The sequence below is a fragment of the Colias croceus genome, chromosome 26, assembly GCF_905220415.1.
Source record: "Colias croceus chromosome 26, ilColCroc2.1".
Classification (NCBI taxonomy): domain Eukaryota; kingdom Metazoa; phylum Arthropoda; class Insecta; order Lepidoptera; family Pieridae; genus Colias; species Colias croceus.
The window spans coordinates 6,879,857-6,895,331 of NC_059562.1; the positions used below are offsets into that span (position 1 = coordinate 6,879,857).

The 15,475-nt window shown below is 31.5% G+C and overlaps 2 protein-coding genes across 3 annotated transcripts; both read left to right on the forward strand.

The window, feature by feature from the left end:
- The first annotated feature begins 102 nt into the window (after positions 1-102).
- On the forward strand, positions 103-5,286 carry LOC123703592 (transcription factor Adf-1-like). 2 transcript variants are annotated; one of them, XM_045651678.1, is made up of 2 exons: positions 103-649; positions 4,281-5,286. In XM_045651678.1, the coding sequence occupies exons 1-2, from the start codon at positions 496-498 to the stop codon at positions 4,751-4,753; spliced, it is 627 nt and encodes a 208-aa protein (XP_045507634.1). In that variant the 5' UTR covers positions 103-495; the 3' UTR covers positions 4,754-5,286. The 2 variants fall into 2 exon arrangements, with proteins under 2 accessions (XP_045507634.1, XP_045507636.1); XM_045651680.1 differs by lacking the exon at positions 103-649 and adding an exon at positions 1,039-1,158.
- A 1,210-nt stretch (positions 5,287-6,496) lies between these two features.
- On the forward strand, positions 6,497-7,848 carry LOC123703587. The gene is made up of 2 exons (XM_045651674.1): positions 6,497-6,710; positions 6,986-7,848. The coding sequence occupies exons 1-2, from the start codon at positions 6,560-6,562 to the stop codon at positions 7,546-7,548; spliced, it is 714 nt and encodes a 237-aa protein (XP_045507630.1). The 5' UTR covers positions 6,497-6,559; the 3' UTR covers positions 7,549-7,848.
- Positions 7,849-15,475: the final 7,627 nt, after the last annotated feature.

The window sequence follows — 15,475 nt, forward strand, 5'->3', positions numbered from 1 at the left end:
ATAATTTAAGGACATTATAATAACTTAAAATCAGTTAAATTCATTGTAAGTAGTAGGTTCGTTATCATCACGTAAATATGAATCTTTGATATGAATTTGATTATATTATTGACATCTATATATTTTATAGTTTTCGCAGTAAAACCTATATTGTGAAGCGCATAAGTTCCAAAATCGCATAGCTTCATTGGCTACAATCTTTAGGTGTGGTCGGTTCCGTATCGGACGCGTGACGGGTCGCGCAGCGTTGCCGTTCCGACGAATTCGTTCCCGCCAAGTTTCGTTATGTAATTTAACACCAAAAACAATGAAATACACTGAAAGATAAATGATAAGTGAACGATAGGACGTGATTATAGAGGTAACTAATGAATAAATCCAAATGAATGCTAATTAAAACTTATTGTTTGCGTGCGGCGTTGCCGGTCTGTGTCACTTTCCCATGTCGGAGTCGTCGCGTCAGTGCTATACATCACGACCGCCCGCCGGGTCACGATGCCTCTACCGTTTAATAAAACATTGGATTTAAAATTGCTGCAACTAGTAAAGGATAATCCAATAATATACAACACGAAGCATAAGAAATACCTAGACTTTGACAATAGAGAAGTTGTTTGGCAAAAAATTGGCGACGCGCTAAATAGGCCAGGTAATTATTAATCAACTTATCATTTATTACGAAACTATTTATAGATGTTTTGATATAAAAATAATTAGGTATTAAATATTCGTTCATTCGTAAAACTTCTGCTTACTTTTTTATTTTTCTTTTCTTTATTTTACTGGTAACTAGGTAGGTATTAGTGGTAGTTTTATTGTATGTTTCATTTGTATACGTAGTAGGTATATTATTATTAGTCTGTGGTTTCATTTAAGTTTAAAAATAGATAGGTCGCCCTAATATTATAATGAGTCGTAATTCGCAACTAGTAGGTATATTGTGGTGAAATTACGATTGTAGGTATTTAAAGAAGAAAATAGTATATTCTACCTAGGTAGTTACCTAAGTAAATAAATTAAAATGAGAGTAATAAGAGTGTAGGTTTTAAAGTTACCTACCTAGCTCTTATTACTACGTATAGAGAAGACACCACCAACAAAATCTGTGCGACATGTGCGGCCGAGGCGGTGCGCGGCGAGTCACAGACTCACCGTTAGGTAAGGAAGGGCGGGGCTATTCCGTCCGAAAAATAACACTCAAAAAAGAACACGTCTGTATTTTTTCTTAAATAATAGCTACGGAAAATTTGTCAATTACATCAAAGCAAGCCGTTATTTCTTATTCTATTCATCATATTTAGAACGTGAAAAACGATTGCAGTAGCTAAGAAAATAGCTATATTCTAATAGGAGTTGACTTTGGGCAAAATAGCCCCGCGCGGGGTTATTTCGTCAAGAGTTTAATAGAACGACATCTGTGGAGCAATTTCCATTTTACCCAGAAATATACAATACTGATGACGCTGCCTATTTGAATTTGTATTTAGTTACGCAGACATAAGGTTCATTTTCGAGAAAAATCATTCTAAATTTTTGGAGGGGCTATTCCGTCTAGCGTCCATACAAGATAGTGACGCGCACACAATATCGATATAACTTTTTTGAAATATCGATAACTTTTTGTGTGGAAGCAATTTGAATAAGAAAAGTTAAGTGGCTTCTTGACGCTATTTGGCGCTCACTTCACTTAAAAATTTATTATAACTCGATGTAAACATAATTTATCCAAAATCTATTTTGGGTGAACCGAAGTGTAGTTACTTACACTTATTTTAAGCATACCATATTATTATTTATTAATAAATATTTCACTGTAGTTACAGATAGCAAATTGCTAAAAGTGGCCGTTTTTCGCAAATTTTCTATTCATTATTACAGTGAAATATTTATTACTAATATGGTATACTTAATATAAGTGTAATACCACTTCAATTCACCCAAAATAGATTTTGGATAAATTATGTTTTCATCAAGTAATTAATTTATAAGTGTTGAGGGTGCCACATAGCGTTAGGGCCCCATAAGGTAGAACAATTTTTCTTACGAAAGAAGCAATACATTCTAAACTTCCAAATATAATTCAATTTGATTCCAATTTTTTTGACCCAGGTATTAAAAAAACACATTTAAGTAAGTAGTAAACTTTATTAAGGAACAAAATGATAAAATTGTATCAACATAAGTATTCAAAACACACATAAACTTACTACAAAACAAAACAAGATGACTCTTAGTTAATAAAATTACAATACACCATACAAAATTACAATTGCAACAAACAAAAAGAAAAGGAATCGTATTAATAACTATTGAGATCAAATTTCTATCCCTACTACAATGTCAGTTGCTTCAATATTTATGCTTATGTCGATAAGAAAGCCAATCGTAGCACGTCACTAGCTTTATGCAAATTCATACAAAATCGACGGGGCTATTTCGTCTTAAAAATTGACAACATAGCCCCGCCAAAATATTTTTTGTGGTTATGACATCGGACTTAATAACACTTTTAATTTAAAGCGTAGGATAAAATAAATAGTTTAGAAAGAATCTCCAACATTCAAAGTTATTACTTACATTACCTTGGGCAGTTTTCACAACAATCACTTTTTACACGTAAAACGAAATAAAATTTGCGGAGCGTCGTCTATGTTGTGTCCATTCAAAATGACGACTGTAGAAGAATAGCTGTAATTCCAAAACCATGCATCCTATAGCGACATATGTTAGCTTATCGCGTAGCTAATTAAATTTTATACCTGCCGAAAGATTTCGTTACTAGAAATTTATTAAACTGTAGGCTACAAAGTCTTCTGACAAGATTGCCCCGCCGACAAAATAGCCCCGCCCTTCCTTACTTTATTTATCAATTAAAAACAATCAATGTAACAAAAAATAGAATTAATATTAAAAAAAAAATATTTAAATAAACTTAGTTACTTATAAAATAAAAAGTTTTCAACCAATAAATGTAAAACGATTCAATGTAATAAAAAAATTGGTATGTAGGTTTCATCTTTCATGATTCTTATCGATTAATATCAACACTTCATTATTGTCAATGTGTAAAATATTTTTTTTCCACTATAAAAACATATTACTTATGTCCTCTAATATTATTACCTACTATGTACACATATTTGTTATTTCATATCCAATGCTTTTCTTAAATTTTCAATCAAATGACGCAAAATGACGCCCGCTAAAAATTTTGCTCGAACCATGTTTTTAAAATAATTATCTAGTTAATTACCGATGAAAAGTTATTCCTTTGCACTTTGCCGTATTACTTGAATTATTAGTGGAATATCGTAACACTCTCGATATTTGAAGAGTTTTAATTTTTTTTTGCTTATTTGCAAACGACATGAACGTGACCATCGCGCTAAAGCGATTGAGTGCAGTGTGGCCGACCTCAGTTGAGCGGAACATTAGAGATGTAGGCGGTGTCTTCTCTATACGTAGTAATAGTATCTCCATGTCCTACATAAATATTTTTTAGTATTACAAAAATTATTTAATGTTAACAAAATACCCAACACTTTATTAATGAATGTAATAAATCGTTTAAGACTTTTTAACCTGCGTTATTTATAAAAGTTATATTCTTCTGTTTAGTTTAACCGTAGTCACTGGTCTATACCTAAACTCAAATTGCATCCAAATTCGTTCACCCGTTAACAGTGTTCTCAAAAATATATGTACCTAATGTAGATATTTTACGTGCAATTTACCTGTTTACCTTGAATAACGTTGAACACGATAAACATAAATAATAATAAAAATCTATTTATTTTTAAAGCAACATTGAATTTTGACCCCAATGACATAAATTATTGTAATTAAGAATGATTAATGGGTTTTTACTTTATGTGTTTATAGTTTATACTTCAATAGTTTTGATGTAATTAATATTATCTCTGCTGATATACTTAGTTATTATGTAACATTAATTGTTTCCTAATATTGGTCGTAAGTCGTAATGTAATTTTATATAATCCTAACTACCTACTTAGTTACTAAGAAGAAATGTTTTAATTTGAACCACCAATTCCTGTGAGTTCCTGTGATTGAACAAACAATCAAATAGTAATATTATCTTTATAATATCAGCTTTAGACAGCATTCTTCTTTAAAATATTTCTTATAGCACAATAATATTACGCATTCGAAGTTCGTATTCAAAGATTTTTTACTTAAACCTAAGTATTTAAAAAAGAAAAAAAAAAATTTTTTTTTTCTTTTCAAACCTATTTAACGCATTATCTATCCTTTTCCAGCCAGCATATGCAAATCACGGTGGATCAACATTCGTGACATGATGCGTCGAAAGCTCCGGGACCGGCTCCGCAACCCGCACCAAAAGAGTTACAACTACAAATATGAGGAAGAACTATCCTTCATGCTGCCCTACTTCCGAGAAATGAGCTCCAACGACTACGCGGACTATTTGGAAGAAGCTAGCGAGGCAGAAATACCCGTAGAAGTTTTTGGGACAGAAGTTTTTGGACGGGAAACTGAAATGAAGCCAGTGTTCCGAAGTAAACGAGATGATACCTTCGAATTTCAGGATTTAAACCCGTCTGATCCTCTAGACGTGTTTCTCATCACTATAGGTTCAACTCTTAGAAAATTAACTCCGTGTTACTTGAATCAGGCTAAGAGCAAGATATTCCAAATTGTTCAGGATTATGAGCTCCAGCAAATCATGGAAAAGGACAGCCAGCCAAACACTAGCACGGATAATAGATAGAATTTGGAGAGCACTTTTGTGTATGTGTTTTTGTCTGTGATTTAAAGCACAAGATTTCACTTTTATGTGACGTTATTAGATATTGTACACTTTATATTTTTTCACTGATCGATTTCTTCACAGGTAAAAGAATTTCTGTTCGACTGATTTTTATTTGTCACAGAGAAAATTATGATTGTTGTTTGTATTTATTTTGTAAATGTTAATTAATAGATTAGTGATAAACGCAGGGTATGTTAATTGTTAGGCCATAGAAAATTCACACAAATTGCCTATATCACAGGAAATAACTGTGACTATTTTAAATCCTGGTAATTTTAAGTTGTTACTCAATCTTGCCATCGACTCGATTTTAATGAATACTTACTGGTTTAATCAGGTTACCTATGGTATATATACATAGACTAAAGGAGTAAAAAAATACGCAAAAAGATGCGTCAATTGTTTATCTGATCTTATGTAAATATTATGTTTAAGACGATGATTCTGTGATGTTATTCGTAATAAAGCTGTTTTAACTAGTTACTTATATTTAAAAAAAAAAACATTTTTTTTCCATTTTAATAGCAAATAAACAAAATATATTAGTTGCTTGACTTTTGCGACTGTTTTTTTTTATATTTCCTATGTGGATTAAAATTTTCTGAATCCGAATTCTCGGCATAATTCTAATGCAGTCGAGAAACGGACAACGTAAGACGTTTGCAAATGACATTATTATACAATTTGCCATTTGCAAATGCATAAGTAATATTATTATAATAATATCATCACCACTATTTCTACCTGTGAAAAAATATAATATTATAGCTGAAATGACGGGATGGATAATGACTGGGAGTAGGTAGGTACCTACCGTACCTACCCACTTTGGACGAAATAGTACCAAGAACCAGGAGCTCTTAAAATAAGTATAAAATTAGGTATTTACTTTTTACGAAATATAATATTATTGTCCTTGCTAGGAATTCTACGACCTACGAGAAGTAGATCAGTTTGATATTATGCTACAAAATAAAGGTAAGACGCTGCTAGATCTGTTTATAAAAATATTCATCAAACTCTTCTAAATAATATGTACTAAGCACATTGTTTGTAGTTGTAGGTATGAATTAAGATTGAATTTAATTAAAAAAAAAAACACACAAAAGTATGGGCGGATTTCAGAACGAACAGTCATCCAATGTCAAAATAACACAATGTTGCCAGTTTATTGCTTTTACTGTTCCTAATTTTAGAGGTAAGTAATTTTCGAAGAAACTGACTTTTTAAATATGTACACTTACTTAAACAATAATTACTTACTAGATTTCTTTAATCAACTATTATATTTTACGAAAAAAAAAAATATTAAAATAAGTCTATATGGCCTACTATTTCTATTTCAATATTGACCATTATTTTCTATTTGTTTCACTATATAACAATCGTTAAAATTATTCTGAACATACGTATTAATAGGTCTTTAAAAATTTATCTGCCGAAGTATTACCTATGTATTCCAAATCCTATAAAATGATACGCATGAATTTTTTTTTAAATAATAGTTAAAATTATAATTATAATAACTATTATCTAGTAAGACATAAAGAATTTACAAAAGTACTTGTTCAAATCATAAAATATCTCAACATAAGTCAGCCAATTTGTAGTTAAAAATAATATTCTAATATCAAATGCGATGTGGGAAATTTTAAGCCAAGTCTGGCAACCCGATTCTATATTCATTTGCTCGTTACGATAATACGATTCACGACCACGACATCGAGTACGACGCGCACGACCGTGCGACGTTGCCGCGTCGCCATGTTCCCGCCGCCCGAAAAATTTGACAAGAAATTAATAAAACTCGTCAGAGAAAACCCCGTGCTGTACGATAACAACCATGTCAAATATATGGACTTTAATTCGAGGGAAGTTGCTTGGCAAAAGATCGGTGACGAGCTGAAGCGGCCAGGTATGTTTTATAATTGACGATTTTTATCTGTGTGTATGTAATCGAGTTCCTACTATAGTTACTCGATCTCATTTACTACTCGATTTGCGATAAGACTTAATAATTTGTAAATAGTTTTTTATTATTATGCGTGCCTTTATTAATTATATTATTTATATTGAAGTACATCCGTACATAATTATTAATTATAGTACCTACTGAATTTAAAAAATTATGAGTTTTAAAATTTCCCAAAAAATTAATTTTATTCAAGTCTAATAAACTTTTATTTTCAGCTTCGGATTGCAAAGACAGATGGATAAATATAAGAGACGTGTACCGTCGAATCCTACGGCAGTTAACAAACAATAAAGGCAGTCGACGGAAGCAATACAAATATGAGAAAGAGATGTCATTCTTGAGGCCTTTCTACCGAGACATTGTACATATAAGCGAAGAGGACTCGGACAGAGGCAGTGACCACATGAATGATACTTGTGAAGGTCGTGATAGCTGCGAAGATTCAGATGAACCGATAAAACCAAAGCTGGAAAAAACAGAGAGAAGGCGGAAGAAAAAACGCGAAGTTATCGATATGCAAGAACAAGAATCTTCTCCAGTATTCGCGGACACGTCAGGACCAGCTGATTTCGATTCATCAGATCCAGTTGACGCATTTTTACTCAGCATTGGCGCGACTTTAAGAACGTTTTCTCCTTACCATCTGAATGTAGCGAAAAGTAAAATATTTTCTATCGTACAGGAGCATGATCTTCAGCAAATTGTTCAAAAACAACGCAGCGATACCTCGCATGGACATGATATAAAGCTATCGTCTTCAGATATATTTATGCAATAGTTTTTGTTGATTAATTGTAGTGTTACTTTTTAATGTTAAGTTACGTACGTATTAAGTTTTCTTATATTTTCTTGAATGTATGTAGGTGCACTAAGATATATTTTGTTATCTGTTTTAACTTTTAAGAAATATTGAATTAAAAAAGTTGTTAAAAATTCTAAACCTTCGTAAGGATTCATCTTAAAAATTATGATTTCATTTTGTATTTTTTTATCTTTACCTGCCCATTTATTTTTTATTTTTACGTGCAAAAGGTACTGATTATATTTGACATTAGATTATTAAAATAAAGGTTTCTGTGATGTATGTTTACGTTGTATTTTTTAGTACCTAAACCTCACCATATAGTTAATTGTGTAATTAAAAATATGAATTGAAAAGTCTGAGTAAATTGTTGGGTAAAATTAGTAAATTGTTGGGTAAAATTAGGTAGGTAACATATGCGTGCTAATTCACCTTAACAGTTAACATCTATCTTAAAACTGAATTTCATACAGATCTGATCAGCTGTTTTTGTGTGAAAAAGGAACAGATCAAATTGAACAAATAAATGTTTGAAATTACATCCACACATCCTTACAAACTTTCCCATTACAAATATAAGTAGGAAATAATAATAAGATTCTTTCTAAATTACTTTTTATTGTTAATCAAAAATAATATTACCTCACAATTTACTAAATACAATTAATATAATTTTGAATGCTTTCTTAATTTTAAATTTCCGGAAATATTGTCTTGACAATAACGCACATCAAAAATGATAATAATTATCAAAATCGGTCCAACTGTACGAAACGTTATGCCGCGATCAAACGAAATAGTTGAATGTGAATTTTACAACCATTAAGTAAATCTATTTACGCATAAACACTCATTAATATTTTATCGTCGACTTATTCAGAATTTGTGTATCACGATAGAAGTGAGAATTTCGCGATGTTAATCCTTAGTAGGGGCAAACTAAATCGGATCGATACGAGTTGACGATCAGACGGTATGTCTTGTCGTATAGCTACAAGACATACCTACAACATGACGATTTATCGTAAACTAATCGTTTTGAATATAGAATTTATTTTACAGATTGCTTTCATTGAAATTAGTTAAGCTTTAGTACATAATTCTGAAAATTTTAATTATTCCGTTGTTTCTGTCTTTCGTTCTTGAGTTTAATGAAAAAATGGGAGGCATCAGGCAGCTCACAATTCCCATATTGGAGGATTTCGGACATACTTTAAACCAATAGAATTAATATATTTTCTAGTCTTAAACCAGTTCAATTGTAATATTTAATTGATTGAGAATGTTTTATAGAAGATAGCAAAATAGGTATACCTACATGAATGAACTATCAAAATATTTTAAAATTTAAAGCGCCTTACTAAAATATGTAAAAATATTCAGAACCTCGTAAATGCCGTGCTAATATACTATTATAGATAGTATATTATAGTAGAGCCATTTTAATAGGCAACATTTGACGTCTATCAATTTTATCTTCGAAGAGATGTAACTTGCATAAAAACATCGATTAAAGTGAATTAATCGATACGGATTTGAAACATTTGTCAATCGAATTTATTAATTTATGATGATTTTTATCTAAGAGCAATTAACCTATAGAGTACTTGTATCGAGCGTATACAATTTACATATATTTGTTTCTCTCTATCTAAAGAAAACGTCGTATGAAAGAATGAGACAGCTATAGACAACAAGCTACGTTTCAACATAGTCATGGCACCATTTTTACTATAGGTACGTATTTAGATAGATAGAAGGTGATAGTGATGGGATGTGCTTCAATCGATAAAATCGTGAATGTATTTTGCATTTACGGTTTCGTGAAATAATAAATAATAAAAAAACAAAACTTATAATTAATTTCAGTTGAATACATTATTTGTTTAATCCTACGTATATAATAAATGCGAAATTATGTGAGAAGGGATGTTACTCTTTCACTGCGGAACCGATTACAATGAAATTTTGTACATACTTAAAAACGCGGGCGGAAAGTTAGTACATTATAAAAGAAATTTTAAAACTTGAAATGTAATTTAAAATAAAGAAGGAAATGATCTTTCTCTTTCTTTGATCAAATGTATTTATTATCTACAAGCGTGATCAATGCTTACTTATACCTACAAAAAATTTAAATCTTTTCTCTTTATTATCATTTGTAAAATTCTTATACTAGTCTTTGCTCACATACCTACGTCATAATATATGCTCGCATATTTCATTACCTATTGGTGTACCTTTTAATTGGCGTATCTTAATATATTTATTCATTCTTATCATAAATAAATAAATAAACAAGAACAAAAAAACCTAAAAATTAAAATAGCCATGTTACTCAGGGTTAATCTATAATATAAAAATGAATCGCAAAATGTGTTGGTAAGCGCATAACTCGAGAACGGCTGAACCGATTTCGATAATTCTTTTTTTATTATATTCCTTGAAGTACGAGGATGGAAAACGTAAATATGTACCACGGGCAAAGCCGGGGCGGACCGCTAGTAAATAATAAAAAAAAATAAAATAAAATAAGCCTTTATTAGTTTAAAATATACAACTTAATATGTTTTACAATAAATTTACCGTTTTTGTTAAAACAAATTACCTTAATATCTAGTTAAGACTCAGGGTTACTGCCCTTGAAATAAAATTATTTTGGTAAACTTATTTCTAATATTTTCCTTCGGAGTTCCAACTTTTTTGACTTCGTAGTGTATTCTTATTTTAATATATAAATCAATAATAGACTTAATTAAAAGATGTAAGTGATTGTTCAATACACAATTATCTGTGCTATGAGCAATCAGTTGTTTGAAAATATTTTTATTCGTGCACATATTTAACACTTTAATTATAATTTTTAATATATTATGTTGTTTCCCAATTTCGGAAATACCTATAATTTTTAAATATTGCCGGAAAATCTTTTCTGTGTATAGGCATATACTAATTACATCAGATGATGCCCTATACAAGCCCCCCCGGTCTTTAACTGTTAATAAATGTGCATTTGAATAGGAAGGAGGATTTAATAAAGCATTTTCTATAGTCTCACTGTTTAAACTCTTACAACATGTTTCACAGAGGATTATTTTATTTAATTTTCTTGCCACATAACCAGAAATATACACAACTACCATTTCTGAAAATTCTGACAAGTTTGGATTAAATGTGTAGTCGTGGTCAAAATACTCTGTGTCCTCTGGGTTCTCTGTACCTACATTGTTATCATCGAATAATCTAGCTTTTTGAGCCGTATCATTGATTGCTTTAGCATAATTCGGATTTGCCGAATGCAGAATTCCTATGTCGTCCAGAGGCAAACAGTTTCCATTCCTACTTATTTTAAACTCTGCATGGACTAATACTTTTTTATATGCGGACATAAATGTATATGCTGATGGATTGTTATTAAATCCACCCATGGATCGGATGGCACCAAAAAAAATTTCTATGTGGTCCTGTGACAATTTGTATAGAGGAAGAAAGTAAAATTCAGGTTTAGAATCATTTATAAATTTGTCGTAAATGAATAAAGCCGATTTTATGCAAATTTAAATCCAAGAAAACCAGTTTTTTTTCTAGAATCTAGCACAAAAGTGCCATCCAATAATTTGAGACGATTAATATACTCATCAATTTCGAGCATTTTGGCTCTGCTTTCAGAAATATTTTTTGAATTTAAAGGTTTTTTAAAACCATAAGACGCTAAATTTCTTGAGTTCATTATATCAAATAAGTCATTAATTGTTTTTATAAACTTTATCGTGGCATCACAGTTTTCGAACCCGAAAATTTTTTTTTCTTTGCATGTTTGCAGAGCGTCCGCTACAGATTTACTCAATAACTGCGTTGCCAATTTTACTTTCATTTTCTGATTTCCATAATTTACATGTGCCACAGTGAGTTTGTTAGCTGCATGTAAACCTTCAATGGCTTGTAACTCAAGCAATCGCTCTACAAATATCCAGGAAATTTCATTTCCTTCGCTGTCTAAAAAAACTTTTTTCTCACCCCATGCATTTCTTAAAAGTTTTATATTGTGACAAGGGTCGTACATGATTGCGACTTCTTGTTTATCAACTTTAAAATGGGTCACCAAATTTTCTTTTTTTAAATTGCAGCCTAATTTTGTAGCCATTGCCGCATTAGATGGTGCACCATCGAAAGTAAGTGAAATCACTCTTATGTCAGTTTCATTGAGCAGCCGGATACATTGAATAACTAAATTGTGCTTCTGTTCCCCTGACAAACCATTAGCCATGAAATATCCGACCGGTATTTTCCACGCCTCGTTCACGCATGTAACCATAAAAACTAAAGCTTCTGTCGCTAAAGGCAATTCGTCACTACATTCCTCCATTGCCATCCCAAAATCCACGTACCCATAAGTTTTTGTTCCATCATAGTGGACATGCTTTCGTATGGCGATTTCATCGATGGACAATGCAGCGTACAATGTTTTATCCGACTTTACGCAACGGGATTTTATGGTCTCTATAGATTCTTGTGTGAAACCTGGTTGACAATTTATGACTTGATACCATCGTGACAGAGTTTTAGAATGTGGTAGTATATTATTTAAGCTAGTTCTTACGTGATCATACGCTCTTGGGGATAAAAAGTGTAGTGTTAGTGCGAATTGCTTTATTTCTTTTGGGTATTCTTTGGGCAGTGAGCAACCCTGTGCTTTTAGAAAATATCGGGATACAACTGGATTTTCCAAATCAATAGAATTTTTAACTACTGACTTTTTCTCTTCTTCTAATTTTAAACCGTTTAAAATAACCTCCAGGCTATCCTTTTTCTTTACAACCCTTGAAAATTTACGTTGTAAATTTTTCAATTTTCTCCCACGCGTTTCTGCTATCGTTTTATAATGTTCCAGTTTAGATTTAAGTTCTTTAGTCATAGGATCCTAAAAAAAAAATTAACACATAAAGTTTAAAAGTTCCTAAAGTTTTATATATACTAATATTAAAAAAAAAAACAGAAAGAAATATTTTATTGATTGTTTATTTGTTTGCATGGAATAGACTCCGACGATACTGGTAATTTTAAGACACCGGGTCAGATTGCTAGTATTATATATATTAAATTCCGGTTTTTGTAGTAACTGTTATCGAATGAACATTATCAAGTTTGTTTTTATTTTTTGAAAATGTTATTATTAGCTTTAATTCATAATACACAGCATACGCAGCAGCTTTAATTCATAATACTTTATATTAAACGGATGGTTGAGGGTCGGCAATGCGTCGTCGATGCATACGTTTCCCATCCTAGCGGTATAAAAACATTCTATCCATACACTTACATCATTTTCATCCTGATATCCTTGATTAGCAGACGAGGTTGAGTCTTCATTACTAGTGTTCAAAACTAGCCGTCGTTTCTTAGGACATTTCTGAAAATAAACAAAAAAATAGTTAATATAACTCCCAATATAATATGAGAAATGTGAGTGAGTTTGTTTGTATGCCTTCACGTACGCTTAAACTTCTACACTGATATTCAAGAAAGCAAGCCAGGAGTACGGAGAGATACGTGCGGGGTACAGTTTCACGCAATCAGAGCCGTGGGCAAAATGTAGATAAGTATAATTTTACAGGACCGATTTCAAAAATTCTAGCGACGTTGGATAGGTACGTTATCCTTGAGTGACATAGGCTATATAATACATATGTACCACGAATGAAGCAAGGGCGGACTCCTAGTGTTACAATTAATTAAAATAAATACCACTTACAATCAGACAAATCTCCACTGATACGCACCACCTTAACTTTTTATACAACATATCGATACGACAGATTATTGTTAAATACTATATTCATATACTTACAATATTTTCAGTCTGACATTCCTGACTAGAAGATGTTGAAGTTTCGTTAGAGATTTTCGAAATCAGCAGTCGCTTCTTAGGACATTTCTGAAAGTTTAAAACAATTAATAGTACAACATTTTCGACCCACTTCGGCGTATATTATAAGGCCACTATAAGTACTAAAAAGACATGTTATAAATATTGTGATTTTTTTTATTTTTTATATTGTGGGGTATTTTATGGTACAAATAACATGACATTATTTTGACTTACCTTTGAAACAGATAATTGGTTTGGAAATATAGTTGGTACAGCATAAGATTGTAGAATTTTTCTAGAGTATCCATCTTGATAACACGCAGGCTCGAAATGCAGTGAACACAATCTAGCAGATTTCGACGGCGTCCAATCTACTCGTCTCATGTTTTGTACCCATTTTTTATTTATCTCTGGATTTTTAGGAAATCTAAAACAAAATGAATTTATTAATAATCTAAAAGATAAAATAATTAACAACAAACAAAACACATAAGTCAAATAAAACAACCACGTGGTATTTTTTATTTTCCTGCGGTCAAAGAAAATTTACATCTATTATTTGCAACAACAACTACATATAAATCTAATACAAGTAACAAAATAAATAAATCAACGTTAATATGAAATAGATTTTTTGTCGTAAATCGATAATATACGCTAGATGTGTTACAACACTACGGTGGTAAACAAAATGTCAAACGTGTTAATATTGTGACTTTTTTTTTAAAAGATTCAATTATTTTCCTTCTTTCTCCTTCATCTTCTTTTCTCCATCCTCTTCGATCCTAAAGCTCCTCCCTATCTCAAGAATAATTTCGCTTTCTCTGTATCTCCGTTCCCTCGCTCATCCAAATCTCTGCTTCTACGTGTCCCAGTCGCAAACAGCAAATTCTACAGCAATTCTTTTGCAGTTCGCGCTGTTAAGCTTTGGAATGAGCTCCCTCTAGCTGTTCGACAAGCTCAAACTTTAGGCAGTTTCAAAAACCTCCTCAAGGCACACTATCTATCACTTTCTTAATCCTCACTCCATTTCATTGCTGTTGTCCTTTTCTTTTCTCCTCTACGCTATATCAGGTTATTCGCATAATTATTTATTTTTGGTATATATAATATGTATTGTCTGATTTATTATATTGTTACTTTATATAATTTATGCTATAAATATATGTAATAATGTTTTTTTTTTTCCAACGCAATAATTTTTGCTCACCCACCTCCTTTAAATGTGTTTTTCTTGTTCAAATTAATGGTAGTCTGGAAGAGATCGCTGCCTAGCGATAAGGCCGCCATTTGTACATACTTGCATCTGTTTGTTATTTTTCTGTGTTTTATGTAAATCTTGTGTGTGTGCAATAAAGTATTATCTATCTATCTATCTATCTATCTTATTTTGTATTACACAACCCCTTAGAGTGTATTAATGTTACAGTAACAACATAAAGCTATAAAAAAGCGCTTGATAAAACCTTCAAATAGGGTTAAAAGATAAATATTTATCAATTTGCTGAAAATCACTTACCGATGGAAAGATATTTTTTCATTGTTTTTATCCAAAACTCCTATTCGACTTGTGCAGCCGGTAGCTGAACACACAATAGTCATTTTCGCACACTGACAAATAAAAAGAAACACTATACACTTTATATTTTCTAAATATTTCGTTAAAAATACTTAACGCACTGAGCCCACCAGCTGGTTGGAAAACAAACTGACTGCCGGCGCGCTACGTTTGAAGACAGTGCAGATACTCTATCGCTATCTCAATCTGGCTTATGCTGTTATTGACTAAGAGTAAGTAGATTAGAAAATATGTATTTTGTTCTGTCTCCATATAAGTACTCTATAGGGTTTATTGCTCTTAGATTTTTATTCACAAGTAATCAATGCATTCGATTCTAGATGTCAGATTTCGACTTTTAGAGTAACATCTCTGGTATTTAAAAAGAAAAAAGGTTTATTGACACAAAATTGTAGCGACGTCAGTTCTTCAATTCAAAAATTGTTTATTATGTTTAGAGTGGTTTATCAGTAAAA

Coding starts and splice junctions, on each gene's coding strand:
- LOC123703592 (XM_045651678.1), top strand. CDS start 496: ATGCCTCTACCGTTTAATAAAACATTGGATTTAAAATTGCTGCAACTA. Junction 650..4,280: donor CGACGCGCTAAATAGGCCAG/GTAATTATTAAT, acceptor ATCCTTTTCCAG/CCAGCATATGCAAATCACGG.
- LOC123703587 (XM_045651674.1), top strand. CDS start 6,560: ATGTTCCCGCCGCCCGAAAAATTTGACAAGAAATTAATAAAACTCGTC. Junction 6,711..6,985: donor TGACGAGCTGAAGCGGCCAG/GTATGTTTTATA, acceptor TTTTATTTTCAG/CTTCGGATTGCAAAGACAGA.